This window comes from Toxotes jaculatrix, chromosome 17, assembly GCF_017976425.1.
Source record: "Toxotes jaculatrix isolate fToxJac2 chromosome 17, fToxJac2.pri, whole genome shotgun sequence".
NCBI classification, from domain to species: domain Eukaryota; kingdom Metazoa; phylum Chordata; class Actinopteri; family Toxotidae; genus Toxotes; species Toxotes jaculatrix.
Window position 1 is genome coordinate 12,981,217 of NC_054410.1, and position 17,610 is coordinate 12,998,826.

The window sequence follows — 17,610 nt, forward strand, 5'->3', positions numbered from 1 at the left end:
AACACTGGACACAATTGCCAAAGAGATGCACGTCCCCTCCCTCTGACTAAATTATAGTCCAGTTGAGTAGAGAGAGTTATTTCAACTTCCTGATTTCCCATCTCCACTTCTGAAGGAAAAATCAGTCACATTTTATTTCCACAAGCTAATGACAGCTTTCTATGGTTACTCAGAGCAGCCTGGGGGATAAAAGGACAGAGAGAGCGTTGCTGACACAAAGGCAGGAGAACCTGGGCTGAATGGCCCTGCTGCCACAATTACAGGAGGATTCCTTCTGCACAATCACAGTCATTACTGCACAAACTCACCTGGGCAGCAGCTGCGGGGCGGACGATGGACGACCGACCATAAAACCACTTCCTCCTGACACTCCTTCAGGGCCGCATTCCAGCAAACAGCTGTCCGCCCTGCCCCTTCAACAGCCTTGCCCGCCAGCCTTTGTGCCACCTCTGAAGTCTATAATGTCCCTGATGTCTTCCGCTGACTTGCTGTGTCTCCAAGGTCTTCTGTACTCTTCTATTCATTACCTCTGTGTATCTTTAGAGTGGGCAAATCATCCCTCTCCTGAGTATGATTAGTGGGAGGTTACAAAGCGACAAATGGACTAGCCCCCCCCCCGACCCAACCCCCAAACAGAAGCAAGGGACTGACAATAGATCATGGAAAATCTCTCATGCAGCTCTGCAGAAATGAACACACTGAGCAAAGTAGCCTGCAAACTGAGCATTTGACTCCTCTCAGCGGTGTGCACTGAGAAATCCCCCGAGACCGGTGGGTAATAAACACACCGTCACAATCAGCAGGTGTTAATGGAACAGAGAGATGGGTAGAGGGATCTGTTAGCCACACCGTCTAGCCCCCGCTGTGAACTCCGCCTGGTTTCATTACACAATGCTGTGTCAATACACTAATCATATGCTCTGTCACAAGGCAATCAGCACTTAACGTGCTGGTCAGCTGAGCACATGGCTCTAAATTCATTACCCCCACCCCCAGTCAGACACTGGCTTACACGTACACACATAATGATATGCACACATGCACAGACACACACAATTTAGTCAGAGTTTGACCCTTGACTCTTCCTGTCTCCTTGCGACTGTATAGTCAGTCTAATTACCAGTGGGTCATTAATGACCTCGGGGTCATCTTTGTTTCAGGCTTCTTTCCACAATTCCCAGAGACAGGAAGCAGGATGAAAGAAAAATAAATCTTTAAAACATACATTCATCGTGTGATCAAAGTCATTTTCTATTTTCTGAAAACAGAAATGTTTTCAAGATAATATTCATGGTTGCTGGACTTTTATGGGAAAATGCTCCCACAGGCAGCAACACAGAGACTTAAAGCACTTAGAGTTTCACATTTATCTACACAGCCTGGCAGCTATCGGGGTTAACAATTTTGACATTCATGCATACAGCTTAGCACTTCCTTCCCTTGAATTAATAACTACCAAATTAATAATTTGCTCTCCCTAATTAATGTGCCCACACAAATTACATCAACAATCAGTTCTGTAAAATACATTTCAAGGATGTGAAAATACCCTGATGGCAAAACAAATTTCAATATATATACTGAAATGAATGAATTATTGTTAAGAATCTTAAGGAAAGAATTAGTCATTTGTCGCTTTTACCACTAACTATCCAAAACAACCTGTGAGTTTGGTGGTTTTAACTTGACATTATTAGCCAATTTTTAAAAAAAGAAGTAATTTAAATGCACAATTAAGCAGCTCAGGGGCACAAATAATTAATCTAAGGGGACACATTACTGATTTGTGCACAGGAATTATCAAAAATGTGACTCTGACCTGCTGAGCTCTGTGGTTATCAAATCGACATTTCTATTAAAATGATTTTTCAACTCAGTACACATCTTAAATGAAACAAATTAAATGCTTTTTTTTTTAAACCAGTTGAATGGTTGACTTATTTTTCCAATGAAAAATTAAACAATGAATCGCTTTTTTTTTTTCATCACACTCTTCTTTTCTCTCAGCAGCAAACTAGCTAGAGCAGCTAGACTCAAGCTAATTGCGTTCTAATTAAAATTTCATCTCTGAGTGGAACAGTGTTAGTGAATGTCAGACAAGTGTCTAAGGAGCCTTCTCCTCTCCATTGGGGTAGAAGCTGCTGTTTGGTTATTCTGCTCCTACATCCTGGGCTCTCAGGATTTCCACATGCATCCCACTAATTGTATCTTCTGAGAACAAAAAGGAATACTAATCAGAAAATAGTTTTCAATCAAGTCTAAAACAAGAAGGACACTAATTTCATCACTCTCTTTCTTTATTTTTTTTTTCAACTCGAGCACTACCAGAGCAGAAAGAAAACCAGAAAATCTGTTGAATTCTTTTTGACTTTTGGGGACTTTACATTTTAATTGGCAGTGATATACAAAAAAACACACAACAATAGTACGAGAATCATGATGATGATGATGATGATGATATTCCTGTCGCAGGCAGCAGCTGCAGAGGGTCAGGAAGTGCGTGCACTTCAAATCAAGCCCAGTGCATCTCCACCACCCTTTTCTGTATCTGCAAAATGTGATGCTGTGCGAATCTGGCCCGTCATCATTGTATTTCTCTGGGCCAAGTAAAACACCACATTCTTGGCAGCAAATTATCTTTGTGATGAAATGAAAGGTGGAACCCTTTACTGTACTTCCATCTACACCCTCTCTGCCCCACCAGGACCTGCTACAAGGGAAAAAACAAGTCCACCTCCCTCTTTTTTCCTTGTGCTTAGCCTACACTGGCTGGCTAGACACGGCTCTTTAAGCTACTCTTTTTGAGCTCAGGTCCAAAGAAAACATGAGAACTAATAAATCAGTGTCAGGAATTAACCCTGTCTAGCAGAGGGCCACACCTTGGTGTTATTCAGACCCACTGCTCTTGCGACAGGAAGCGAGATGCACAGGAAGTTGCATATTTAGTGGAATGTCCCCCTTAGCCAAAGGAGAGGTCTCATGGTCCCACACATATTCTCTGACCCTGTGAAAGCTGGCAAGATAAACTCCATTTGGGGAGTGCTAGGAAAAAACCTAGGCTCCGGACTGATCCCCAATGGGCTTCCTGTCACACTCCACAAGTCCCTTCACCTCCTGTGGTGCAGAGCTTCAATGGCCCCATGCATCATTCTTAGCCAGCTTCCCTTTCGCCAACATTCATTATGGCATAGCCTTCCTCAGAGAGTAAAGGCAGGGAATGTATGCACTGACCAGCCTGCCAGGGAATCTATCAATGACAATATAGCACATTGCACCAGCCATCCACCCGCCCTGAGAGGGTGAAGTATTCTCCGGGGCAACAACAACACCAGAGCCAAGCAGTGCTAAAAAAGCCTCCCTCAGCCCGAGATACACCGAGGCCAAATGGTTTCACCGAAATTACAAAATAAAAGCCCCGCACTGCAGCTGCAGGAGGATCTAACATACAGCTGTCTGAAGCCGAGGGGCTGATGAAGAAAAAGAAATAACTAAACAAGAAATACCTCAGGACAATACTTAGCTTTAACCTAAGCCCCTTCGTGAGACACTCCCTTTTTATGTCAAATTATGTAATTCTATTATCCATTCATGAGCACTGGTGCCTGTGACTAAAGGTTCATTTAGTCCCATGATGGTGCGTATCCCAAGGCATGCTTTAATTCAACCATGGCAAGAACAACATCTCCATGGAATAGGTGCCCCACATGGATGTTAACACCATGAACCATGACCTTGGGTAGACATTTGAAGGCGAGTCTGTGCGCGTCTCCTCTCCGGCTGTCCTCGTGTACTGTACACCTACACACGCTCAAGTTTGAATACATGCAGGTGTCTATGCGCATAAGTTCACACAAACACTAAACACTTCATTTAACACCACAACAGCTCAATCTAATCTCTGTGTTTTGACAGACTCGGCTGTGGTGTGTGATTTGACAGGACGGGGGGGGGGGGGGTTTCTTACCTAATGAAGAACGACGCTGCTGCAGATGAGGAAGGAGAGGGGGAGGTGGAGGTACTGGTGACGGGTGCTGGGAGTCCCGGTTGGCTGGAGCTCCTCAGACGGCAGGGCGTCAGGGTGCTGCTACTGCTGCTGCTGCTGGTGGTGGTGGTCATGGTGGTGACTGGGGCCTCTGACGCTGTGACAACCCTGTCCGCATCTCCCATCAAACCCTGGGCCTGTTGACACAGAGATACAGAGATAAGACCACAACCGACACTTACACATTTTATCGCTCTTGCCCACCTTCCTTCCACTCCATTTACTTCCCCTCTGCCACAGATGGACGGGCAGCTGCTGCAGCCAGCTCCGGTTAGTGGGAGTCAGCAGTATCCACAGCAGAGAGCTCCCCACAGAACAGCAAGGATGCTGCACCATTCATTGAATCTGGCAACACTCTCGAGGTTGCTCTGGTTATAGCCTACTGTAATTAAGTGATAACCCACATTTAATTAGTAATTAAATCACTAGCGATTTACTTCACTCTGCTCCCGATGATATCTATACCTCCATGGCTAATTTGGCACTTTACTCATCAGGAATGAGAAACGTGTCATCCAGCAGGTCGAGTCGGTCTATCTAAGGGCGAGTTTCAAAGAGAGTAAACAATCAACCATCATGTGAGAGGCGAGATTTGTACCATAGCTTAAATGTTTATGAGGCATCTAAATTGTGCTTGCATGGGCACTCCCTGCTCTGGAAGCTTGGTAATTGAACAGAAGTGAAATGCAGTGAGATGCTTTGCTTCAGCCCTAGGGCTCTGGTAACTAATGCCAAAGCCGCACTGGGTATACCACTTGTATGTCTACATATTTGTTATGTATGTGCTGCAGTAAGTCATCTATAGCTAGAGCAAAACCAGTTTAATCATTAACATAATAGGTTTAGTGCTAGATAAAGACAAACAAGTATTAATCAGATTTTTAGCTTCTTAGTTTCGTTGTTGTTTTAACAATATTAAAGCTGAACACAGGTGAAAATAGAATGTAAATAAGGTTCATTGTTCACTGGATCTAATGCATTGGCACTATGCTTGTTCCATGTAAATGTAAATCTTGACAGCAGGTGACGGCAGTTGCACAAATGCATAATAAGTCATATAAAGATTATTATCGTGAGTGTGTTGATGATGCTATTTTTGACAAAGCATCAAGTAGGTTTAAAGTATCAGTACAGAAAAGGTTTTAACACAGAGCTACAGATACATAAACCAGACAAAATATAAACCACTCATACACTAAACCTTCTAGTCCTCTGTTTCTGCTACAGGTTAAAGCAAATAGTGGTGCAGCTTGCTGGACACAGAGCATCAAGGTTCAGCTGGAACTCTGGAGACTGCAGTGGGTTACTGATTGCTTATAGCCCAACACAAGGAGTGCACAGACCTAATTATACAAGCCAAAAGCCAACTCTGAGACTACACTTCAGCTTGAGCAGCCATACTGACAAAAGGTTAATCCCCACCGGAGCCGCTAGTTTATCCTGCAGGACAATGATCAATAGTAGCTGACAAGAACCAGTTCTGTGGGTTTTCAGCATTAGGAATTAAATAAATAAAGGCCAGAGTTTTCCTCAAAACATTTATAACACTGACACGTGAACATTGTGCAATCAGCAACGACCTTGAATTGAGCGCACACAGCGCCGCAGACTAGGTGCCATTTGACGTGTGTATTAAATGTATTATAAACACAGTTCGGGCCCTCTGCATATTTACTACCTCAGTGTTTGCCCTAGATTCATGTTTGGCAACTAAAATAACATCCTTTACAATGTTTTTTATAAAGTGTGTGGCCTTCCACTATCTGCCATTTGTCAACACGGGCTGACAGCTGTACTATTTATATGCCAGGCCTGACATGTGAATGCTATACATCAGGATGTGCAAGCATACTTACATTCTGACATTCACACGAGAGGCTCGGCTATTGCTCTGCAGAGTGCTGCCACTGTTAGCTTCATACGCACTACAGCGTGTTGCTATATTAAAGCTCGGCTGCATTATCTTCTCCCAGAAAAGCTCCACTGACCATTTGTCAAACTGTGGACCAGCGGTGCAAGTGCATGTCATGAATTCCCATTTCTTTCTTCTGAGCTTGTTATCAGAGTTAAGAATCAACATTCTTGCTTTGGAGGTCTGGTTTTGCTCTCTTGAGACTTTATAATGGAAGCTAAGTCAGATATCAAGCTGTGTTGTGCGAAGTTATGACTTGAAAGGAACACCGTGGAAAAACTGGCTGCAAACTGAAATGAGCCAAATACAGATCCTCACGCAGCCACCAGAGCGGAGAGCCTCACACCATGCTGGTGTGGGTGACAGGTTAGGAACTTGGCGCATACCAGGGAAGTACACCCATTACACCCTGGCATGAAAGACTAGAGCACTTCACACGCAGCCGTACAGGAAACTGATGTGTATAGCTCATCAAGTCTGTCACTGATTGAGCTGGTGTAGAGTCGGCTTTAAAATCGAGTGGCAGCGAATGTTCAGGAGCATACAGGGACAGCTGGTCACAGGTGGGGCTGGGCTGTGGGCTCAAAATGGGTAAACCATAGACGCAAACACATAGACATAGATGCACTCACACACACAGACACACACACACAAGCTCATCACAGTGCCTATCAAAGAGTATTCCCCTCGGTATTAAGACTGGGGACTTAAGCCCTTCAGCCAAGCTGCTCTCTGTAGCCTTGGACCTGGACTGGCCCTGATTCTGGCTTAACAGTACAATCTATCCCCCGGTCAGGTAATTAGGCTGTGTCAGTGGAGCCATGTGTGCTGGGCCGTTCGCACTGAGAGTCAGTAATGAGCTGGCCTTCCACCCTTTAACCCCCAGCGCTCCCTGATCCCTTTGCCTTGGTCTGTCTGTGGAAAGAAAAGACAGAAAGGGGAGGGGGGGGGAGCGACAAAGCGAGAGACCTGAACATAATGGAAAGAGTGAAGAAAAGAGTGGAAAGAGAGAAAGGGGCTCGAGATAGTCCTTCCTGTGAAGTCTGAAGTGAGCTGAGTGGGCCAGCATCCTATAAGTTGACCGTCGTCCCCCACAGACTACCAGGACTCCCAAGTGACCTTTGATCCCAGCGGTCAACAGACGATTACTGCAGAGGTGAAATAGGCCCTGTGTTAATCTGCCTGTCAGGCTTGGCTGGCCTCTGTAACCAACAGAAACCAACTGAGGTGAGGACAGACCTCTAATAATACAGGAGTCCTACCATGAGAGAAAAGGACTAACACAATGCAACCTTCATGTTTAGCTCTCTTGACAGAAAACTATCTTTAAGCTAATACCAGGACATAATTGCACACATTTTTAAATTGTTTCTCAGTGTGGCATGAGCGGGTTTTGTCCTTCCCTTTCCTTCCTGTATCGTTTTCTTTTCCTGTCATCATTGCTTTCTGTGGCACGTTGCCATGGAAGCCCAGCTGCACCAAAGCAGCAGCAGCCAACATCATCTGATGGGCTTCACATTGGTGGCAAAGGAGCAGGCTGTGGTAGCGGGCAACTAGCGGGCCAATAACGGAAACCCTCATGGGTTAAGAACACTTGGTCTCTGTAGATTAGCGCACGTGTGTTTGTGGATTCTATGGAGCAATGGGAGAATTGCAAATTTGGGTCAATTAATTTCTTGTTTTGAATAGTAACCCCAATACTGCTTGTAATGTGTTACTCTGGATCACTTTAACTGCTTGTAGCTCTTTTTTCAAACAGACAGTAACACCAGGAATTACTTAAGCAACTGTAAAGGTGGAGCTTATCAAAGCTGGGGTTTTGCATCAGGCTGTAGACCTGTGACAGGCCATCTCAGAAAAGTGCCTTTGTGTGCCGTTTGCTCATTTCAAGACACAAATATGAAACAGTGTCGGGCAATTACAAAGAGAGAGTCAGATAGTTTCAATTCCAACGACCACAAACATCATTCCAGATGTTAACCACAGCCTTTTCCCAGATGGGAGATTCAAGGTGCCCTATAATGGGCTGTGTGTGGGAGTGCTCCAGGCTCCATGGTTGACACACTAAAGAATTTCTATTTTACACACACTCACACAGTCCTGAGCTTCTTTGTCTGAACAACACTGCATGCTTTCTCTGCAAAGAAACCAAGAGGGATTCATGAATTAAACTTGTGCCTTTCGGCACAGTGTAACTCCCAGTCCTCGCGAGCTGGTGTGTGTTTTTGTCATTCTGAAGGATCTGGTTTTAATGAAAGAAACAAGCTTGAGAAAATAACACCCGTTTCTGATGTGTTTGTAACTTCGTGCCCTGAAGGGACATTTCTCTCTGTCCGAGGAGGATCTCAGCCTCAGCTATGTGGCTTTGAGAAACTCATCCCAGCTCCAAGGGCCACTAATTGCTTTTAGACAGATAGATGGAGAACACCAGTCAGCCACTCCCTTCTGTGCCAGGCTGTTTGATTTGCCCTAGATTGCGTACATGCAGTTAAAAGCTTTTGATGGCCTCCCATAAACCATCTCTACAGGCACTTGTTGACATAAAAGAGAGGAGTGAAAATCTGTCTCCAATTTTCAAGCAGAAAAGGAAGGACTAACACTGCCAAGGCCCGTAACTGACTGCAGTTATCAACACACTTCAAACAGAAATAGCAAAATTCACAGCTTATGAATCTGATTGGAAATATTAAAAGAGCGAGGGCTAAATGATGTTAGCACATGTTGTTTGGTCTGTACATTGAGTCCGCCTGGTGTAGAATGTCACAGACGTTTGTCAATCAGGTCTGAGACCAGATGTTCCCGTCAGTGCAGGAAGAGACACATCAGTAAAAACGACACCTTAACATCAGCAGCCAGAAATACAATCTGAGATCCTGGAAGTCACTGTCAACACTGTTAGACTTACATTACAACGAAAACTGCATAAACATGCAGCTACAGCATGACTAATCATTAGCTATCATGACACCAGGGGCAAAACTCAGGGCCTTTCCAAGTCTCTTTGACATCAAATAAAGCACAGACTAATGCTGATCCAACATGAGAGAAGAGTTATGGTGATGCTGTGGGGTGGTCATTTGAAATGCCCTTGAGGAGGAGGTCAGCAGATTAGTCCTGCGATGACCTCTGACCTCAGATCACTCAGGCTCCTTGACGACGGAGGAATGAGAGGTCAGCACTCCTGCAGAGTTCTGACTCACAAATTCTCTGCAGGGCTTCATCTTCTCTAAAAGTCTGAAATGTAACATTTGTATTGACAAGACTTGACCTGACGAGCTCTGCGTTAAGTTAATCTATGTCTATTCATGTTATGAGGGTAGTCAAGTAGCCAGACTTCCAGATTTCCAAATAATGTCACTATTTTCTCCTCTAGGAATTTATCTCATTCTATTGTGAACTATTTAGAAATTTGCTTTAAAAGGAATTTGGCACTAAATGCATGAAACAGACACATTAAAAATGTACCGGTTTAGGTTGTGGGAGGAAGTTGTTGACCCTGGAGATGCTCCACATGCCCTCGAGGTACTGCTGTGCCTGGATGGTGACGGAGTTCAGGGATCCAGTGAGCTGCCCTCCTGCCAACGTCACCTGGACACTGGTTTTAGCCCCTGAAGAGACAGAAGGGCTTTGCGACCAGCCCGGCACCCTATGCCGCTCCCCCAAGGGCAGGACACTGTGGGTGATGGCTTGACCTTTGGACAGTTGTTTTGCATGGACACTTGAGGATGACACAGTGAATCTAGAAGGCTGTGGTAAAAAGGATGTAGTGGGCAGTGCTGCCATGTCTGAGTTGAAGGTGAGGACGGGAGCATGGAGCGTCTGCAAGGCCTCCTGCCTCAGCTGGTGCAGAGGCGTGGAGCACACTTGGCAACTGTTGACACCAGCTTCGTGGCTCCCAGGTGTTTGGAGCTGCTCAAACAGAAAGGTTGCATATCCAGGGTCCTGCAGAGAAAACACACACAAAAGAGAGGCTTTAACTCCATGCACAATGAATCCATATACACGCTTAACGCATGTAACATTTTCATTTCAAGCATATCTCACTATCTGTTCTTCTGAAAGGATTTCCTGTGTGTTTTTCCATGTGCGTCAGTGGTCTGCTGGCAGTGTGGTCTCTGACTGCCCTCTGGGACCCTAACTCCTCGCCTTAACCATTTCCTTTTTTTTTTCAGGATGGCTGTTTGTTTGGACTGAGATGCTTCGTCTGCATGCAACTTAAGACTGCTGATCGGGTTCACCGAGCATGTGCTCATTTCACAGCGTCTGCTGGGGACTAAACAAGCCAAACATGATCAGACAACTCTGAAATAGGGCTTCGAAGGATTAGTGAAAGATCCTACAGAGGCGTTCTTCACAAAAATAACAAGTGAAATGTGTCTTTTATTTATTTTGTGAAGCTTTAGGAAGAAAAAAGACCTAGAAAATTTCAGCGTGCTTCTGCTTTCAGAGCCGGTGTCCAGTCGAGTTTTGTCCTTCTACTTTGTCTCTAAGAAGGCTCCCTAGGGTGTCCATCTCTGCTTGAGAGGAATGACAAAGGACAACAACAGCTGAGGGGACTCTAGTGCCCAAAGCCATACAATTTACATATGATAAGTGTCTCAGCATGAAAACATATGATGAGCCACCAAATGTGAAAATAACTATCTCCTGCAGGAAGTCGGAGCCACACAGAGCTAACAGTGAACTATTCAAATCCTAAGTGAGAACGAGACATAACTTTTTCTGTTTGTGGGAGACAAATATTCACAGACACACACACACACACACACACACACACACACACACACACACACACACAAACACACACACAGTCAAGACAGTCTCTTAAGAGGCATAAAGGGGCACTAGGCTTCTGCCCAGTGGAGTCATGGCCTAAGACAGGAGCCCACAGCCCATACATAAATGTTTATGAGGCCTTTGCTCCGTGGAACCTCCGAGGTGATCAGGAGGAGTGAAGCGGCGGGGAAACAACAATCCACTGCCCTAATGCAGTGCCACTTAATACAGCTCACCCAATAGACCCAGAGACCACAGAGGCAGGTTGAGGGACTCTAAATCTCCTCCCTGTGAAAGCAGCTCAACACAAAGACTTTTAGAGAACCTTCCTCTGCACACAGCAACAGTATTAATAATATGATGCCATAACCTTCCCACAGCCTCACAGAAAATGACGCACAGTTTTATGTCTGTACATTTCTCTTATTCTAAAAAATGGCCAAACAGTGGTATCCACTGAATTATACTCAGTGTACCCTGAGGGATAAGCGTAATCTCCATATCATCACTTTGCTTAAGGGACAATCATGCATAGGACTGATGTTAACTGAGTGGTTCTGGTTAATGATTTATTCCACTGGCTACTTATTTTAGACATTGTCAGGCAAAGGCAGGATGAAAGCACAACTCAGAAACACACTCAATGTAGAAAATCGCTTAAATCTTTGTGGGATTGAGCACGGTGACATGCTGATGACTGGCTAATGGTAGATCAAGTGAATGTTGATGCTAGAGTATATTCAAATAAGGAATGGATTTCAATGTAAGAAGCTTATAACAGAAATGTGATAGAGCTACGATAGAGCTTTAAAAAATGATATCTAATGCTGCTTGATCCTGACATGTGAATGGTCTCTACAGTTACGCTCAAGCAGGATATTTATACACAAGACAGGACAGTTTTGCTGAAATGAGATGAAACAGTCTATGACAAATTGCATTGTGAAATGTGAAACACCGCTGCTTTGATATTTTCTGTAAACTGTCTAGTCTGGTTTCATGTGCATGCTTCCTAGACAGGAAAGTGAAGCAAAGTCATAACCAGTCAACTCCACCCTTCCATCACCCCTCACCCTTTACCCTCTGACCACCTCTTACCCACCTCAGGGCCCTGGTAGATAGAAGAAATCAATTCCCCTCTCTCTCTCCATGCATTGTTAGGTGTTGATTTAGGAGAGCTAATAAAAAGACACACAAAGCTGAGCCCATCTGCTATTCAGTTAGGATTCTGGAGGTTAGAGAGCGGGCTGCTCCTGTAAAGCTGTCTGTAAGCTTTATGCCCAGTGGAGTGAATAAAGGGTCACGGCCACAAAGCTTATGAAGATGATGGGGGCTGATGATGAGGATGATGATGATGATGTTGGGTATGTGGAGGAGAATAATGTGGGGGTATGAGGAAGTTGAAGGCCACAGAATCCATCTCTGTGCGGTACATAAGAGGTGGCAAAAAGAGGACATCAAGATTGGTAAATATTTCACAACGCGCTCCAGGTTTGGATATAAATATAACTAAACGTGACACAATAAAGCCAGCTGAAAAGTCTCCACGCCGTTACAAGCTTAAGCAGTTTACTCTCATGTCTGTGGTATCACATTCAAGCTAACTGCTTGAGAGCCTGTGCATAAGCATAAAGTGGAAAACGTGAAACATATGACGCATGAGTGCACCCAGCCCCGAAGCCATATTGTTTTTTATTATCCATATGATCTATTACTGACAGGTGCAAGTGGGTGTGAAGAGTAGCACTGCTTGAGAAAAGTATGTAATGCACAGCACCGACACAATTCAAATGTTCAAAGCATTCCCGTTGGCGGAGGGAGAGGCGTGGGGCTACTTCAGGGCTCTGACTCCTCAGCCATTGTTCTGTACAAGTGGGAGACGGTTTTGGTTTTCAACCCGAGGTCTGTCCGCAGAGAGAATCAAGCTGCACAAGCGAGGATAAGAGGGCAGAGAGAGAGAGAAAGAGTGGTGGGAGGAGGTAGGCCGGGGTTGCGGCCCCTGCCTGGAGGCTTGTGGGTGGTTGTGTTGGTTTACTGCCTGTCAGCACTGATCTTTATTAAACTCTGGGGACAAATGTAGTCAGATGCTATGCCCTTATTATGGAAAGGAGGTGTGCACTGCGAGCACACTGGGGACAGAGAAAGCCCTGCCTGTGGAATGAGCCCTTCACAGCTCTTAGAGACCTAAGTTTGTCTCTGTCCCTCACACTAACTGTGATGAAAACCGGGGCAGCAGCAGCAGCAGCAGCAGCAGGAGAGAGAGCCACCTGGCTAACTGACTGTCTCTTTGGGTTGATGGAGAGTGTCATCACAGACAGCCCATGCCCAGAGGCTGATGGAAACAAGCTCAGCCGTAACCACTTATGGATGAGGGGACAGGGAGAAAGATGTGCATGATTTCTCTCCCATGCTTCCTTAGGGTGCGAAGCGAACTGAGCAAAGTCACACATAGGATTTTTGCTCAAATCACACCTCATTTACCTCGTCTCGTCAGTACACCTTCTCTCTAACCAGACAAAGTGAAACCACCATCTGACTATTTCCACATTCAGCCTCTGATGTACCTCTGATGTGGAGCAGCAGGCCAGATTCAGCAAGCTGACTTAAATCAAGGGAAGGTCATAGTGATTTGAAATGCATGAGGCCCCTCGCTAGCTGAGAGACTTTTAGGCACGCTCCATTGAAAGTAAAATACTCTGGGAAACCATATTTTCTCTTCCAGTTGAGCCCGACAGATATTTCCCAGGCATAAAAGCTCTCCGTGACCCACTACAGCAGTGGCGGAAAGAGAAATGAAGCAAAATTGTATCAATGTGCATCCGTGATGAGAAAAAAATAGAGAAAAGTTCTGATATAGTGTGGCCTGCAGCTTGTCAGCTCATATCTGAACTGTTTTACAGCTGCCGGTGCTCTGTGGCATTCAGCCGGATGTGACTTAGTGACTTATTTCTAACATCAGTCATTGTGCAGTTTGTCCAGAAGTGGCATTGCAGCAATAAGACCTTGACTATTCCTCGAGCCTCTGTGTTCATTCTAACTCTTCAGTAAACGGAAACACGAGCCAGTTGAACTCCTGAAAGTTGACTTTAAGATTATATTGCTCGGTCAGTCTTCCTTTCCTTCCTTCCCCTTCCAGGTTTCTCTTTTATTATTCTACCAGCATGGAAACATTCCTCAAAATGAGTCATTACAACACCAACGCTGCTTTATATCTGTCCTCGCTAAACGTTGTTCTCACCAGCACCAGTCCTGTTTACACATTCCCATTCTTGAGTACTTCCTACGACAGCATTTCTTGTAAAAATCAAGACCACACAGCAGCTGCCGAATCAAATGCCCTTTTAACTCCTCTCAACTGACTTTTCTTCCTTTGCTTCCCTGTGTGGATGCGACTGAGCAATCTCTGTTTACTTGGCCTGAGACAGTGTTGACCCTAACCACACACCGTCTGCGTAAGTCTCAAAGGGATTGGCCCCCAATAAACCGCAGGAGCCCAGTTCAAGATCCCGGGGTGAGGACGAGAGCTTCCAGCAGGCCTACTTTCCCACAGGTAGCCCCGGCTCACTCTGACAGCCCGAGCCGGAGAAAAACGAGCACAGCTGCTGGCCTTGCCCCGGGTGAGCGCAGGGCATTAAGGCAGATTACATTACCAGGATAAAGGCAACACATCCAGTGGTGTAATCCCTCTCTGCCCCCTGCTCCTGCTCAACTATCCCCACCACCTCCACCTCTCTGACCAGCTCCCCAAGCCAGCCAAGTCTGCCCAGATCCCCTGAAGGAAGCGGAGAACTGGAAGGCCTGTGACTCTGATTAGATATCAGGTAGAGCTTTTTAGTGCCGCAGCAAATCTCGGATACAGACCATTAAATTTAACCACTACCTGCTCAGAGGCAGAGAAGACAATGACTCAGGATGTCACACTAGCATGCTATTTAACTCTGTGGGAACGCTCTTGGTAGAACACAAAATGGGACGGCTCACCAAATCACATCAAACAGATGTTTGCCCCCCGTCTGCTGACTTGACAAGATTAAACAAACCTGTAATAAGACTTTCCCCCAAACAAAGCAACAGTGTCTACAGCAACACAAGTACACTGTCATTACCCAGCCCATAATACTGCCTCAGACAAAAAGCACACACCACTACAGTACTGAATTCATTCATCCTCAGTGGCTGTGTGAAAAACTGTGGCTGCTAAATTTTTACTGTCACACTTCAGGGTTTTTATTAGAGCACAATGAGATTCCATCAAATAATAATGAAATATTTTTGCTGCTTCTCCGTCATTCCTGATGTGAAATTCGGCCTTTGTCTTATTGGAGCTACATTTAGACTGTCATCCCTCTGAGTTTAAGCTTTTGTGAGGGATATGGTTGCACATCGATTCTGCTCTGCTGTCTCACCGCTCCTCTTTCACTGTGACTCTCATGCGATTTTGTGTATTTTAAACTTAAACCAGCTTTTGTAAATTGCAAGATATATAGAAAATTCAGTGTTACATCTTTTTAACTCTGACTTTGCAAAAAAAATTAGTAATATGACATTTTTCCCAGAGAGATAAGATAGCATTACCAAATTCTGCAACTATCTTGAAGACAAACTGCTTACTTTCAATATCAACAGCACATTTCACTGAACAAACTTCCCTTTACTTAGATTTAAACAATGATTACCTTGTTTAAAGAAGTGCATCAGATTTTTGCATCAGCATTCCCTTAAACGAACAGCCAAGTCTCCCTGCATCGAGCATCTGGTCGTGAGGAGCTTACACAGACAGATGTCAGTCTGTCTGCCCTCTGTGATTTAGCCCTTTCCTCCCTTTAACTGTCAGTGAACTGCTGATGGAAAATGCAAATAGGCTTTACCTCTTAGTAGCACTTTCAACACCTGTCCAGAATATCACCGTGACGCATCCTCTGATGAACGACTACAGGGTCGAGCAAATAGAATCTGTGATCAGGATTTACTTCAAAATACAGTTATGACCTTTTTTCATGATAAGATCTGGATTGACATATCTTTGTGTTGGGCTGACTAGCACAGTGGTACAGCTCATTGTAAGCTACACCGACAGCTTCTCTTGTCATCTAGAAAAACAGATGTCACTGTCCATCAGAAATAAAAAGGCCGTAGATCCTGCTGACCCTCAGGTTAAACATAGATAGATTCAGATGTAATCACTCATGAGTTCTTGCCAAACCACGGTGAAACCATTAATGATCTCATATAATGATGTGTCACCACTCCATATGGTCGACCCATTTATCAGTGTGTGAGCACTCATAGCTCCTCTCACTAAAGGCAGAATGAGATTCACATACATGTTTTTATAAAAGTGTATTACATTAAAAGGTTCACTAAACCAGGCTTTATGTGACAGGGAGAAATGGCTGAAACATGTGCATGTTTGTGTGCGTGCATGTGTGTGTGTGTGTGTGTTGCTCCTTGTGTGGCTGTATCTTTACACCACACCCATCCATCACTCCAGCCTTTCGCCACTTGGCCAGTTAATTACCTTTTCCTGTTCACTCACGCACATAAAGAAAACAAGCCCCTTTCAGACTGTTTGGACAGACTTCATTCTCTGTCTACCCTCTTCCAACATCTCTCTCTCTCTCTCTCTTTCTCTCTCTTTCTCTGCCCCATCTGCAGACCCAAGGCAGCCTTCACTGTCTCAGCCCCAAATCTGTCAAGCTTTCATCGGCTTTAGCCGAGGTCAGAGTGTTGGGAGGTACAGGCTGGACTCAAACAGCGGGAGAGTGAGAGGCTTTAACGTGTGCCAAAAAGACATCTTCATTAGACATCTGGTTGTCATCTGATCGTGATTTCAACTCAATTAGAAACTGATTTGAGAGATAAAACAATGCTGTGCCCAGAGAGAGCAACATGAACTATCCCTCCAAAGTTTTCTCATTAGTGATAAAACTAATGCTCAACAGCATCGCTTGATAAACTAGAGGGATGAAACTATCTTTTCTCCTCTTCAAATATTTTCCACTTCCCTGCCCATAGCTGCTGTGTAGCCAGTCAGGCAGCAGCAAAGCTGCTTGCTATGCTGTCTTTACCAGGGACGCAGCGGATTGTGTTTATGTACACTTGCGCCAGCGATTGTGCACTTCTAATTAGAATGGCTGATTTTTGGCTGAGAGATGCTCTCAAGGTGGTTTCTCTTCTTCCCCAACCAGGCTCGGCTGTGGAAACGAACTGAAATGAGCACATAATGAAAAATTCAACAGGCAGGCTGGAAAGGCAGGAGCCAGGTGTTGCTGTAAACTGCAGGTGAATGCAAGGACAGAAGGAGGGAAGACAGGATGTGGTGAGGGAAGGGCAGCTGAAGTGCAGAGAAGAGGGTTAAAAATCATCTGGCACATTCTAAGAGCACACAGCTAAGAAAAAGAGAATATTTGGTCCCTTCCTCTGAATCTGTTATTTTGGGAAAAAAAAAGGTTCACCTATAAAAAATAGACCTACTTACATTTGGGGTCAGAATCAAAATGTTAACTCTGTTTCATGCATTTGCAGAGTCCTCATTAGTGTGCAGCGTGAAACTGAAACAGTATTCGATATTCCCAACTATCCACTGGAGCTCGTTGAGAGATCTATTTTTGTCCAAGAGCCCACTCCAAAACACTCACTGCAGAGCACTGAATACTGATACAACAGTTCCTTCCAACAGCCCAAACCACTTCTCCATCTGTATTCAAACCGTTTTTTCAGTCTATAGGCAGTGATGGCAACCACCTGCTTCTCCTCTGTCTGAACTGTCACACCGAGAGAGCTGCATTCACCGTAGTTTGTTCTACAGAAGGACTTTTAGTTTTGACTGAGAAACAGAGTACTCCCTGTTCCCTGCAGTTTATTTAGAGAGAAAACAAAC

At 44.8% G+C, this 17,610-nt stretch overlaps 1 protein-coding gene across 1 annotated transcript in view; it reads right to left on the reverse strand.

Moving 5' to 3' along the window:
- Nucleotides 1-17,610, reverse strand: part of kif26ab (kinesin family member 26Ab) — a 65,686-nt gene that overhangs the window by 29,820 nt on the left and 18,256 nt on the right. Inside the window, exons 3-4 of the mRNA XM_041060778.1 lie at nucleotides 9,420-9,896; nucleotides 3,965-4,179 (exon numbers count right to left, since the gene is read on the reverse strand). Coding sequence (XP_040916712.1) covers nucleotides 3,965-4,179; nucleotides 9,420-9,896 — 692 coding nt within the window. The remainder of the gene's footprint in view (nucleotides 1-3,964; nucleotides 4,180-9,419; nucleotides 9,897-17,610) is intronic.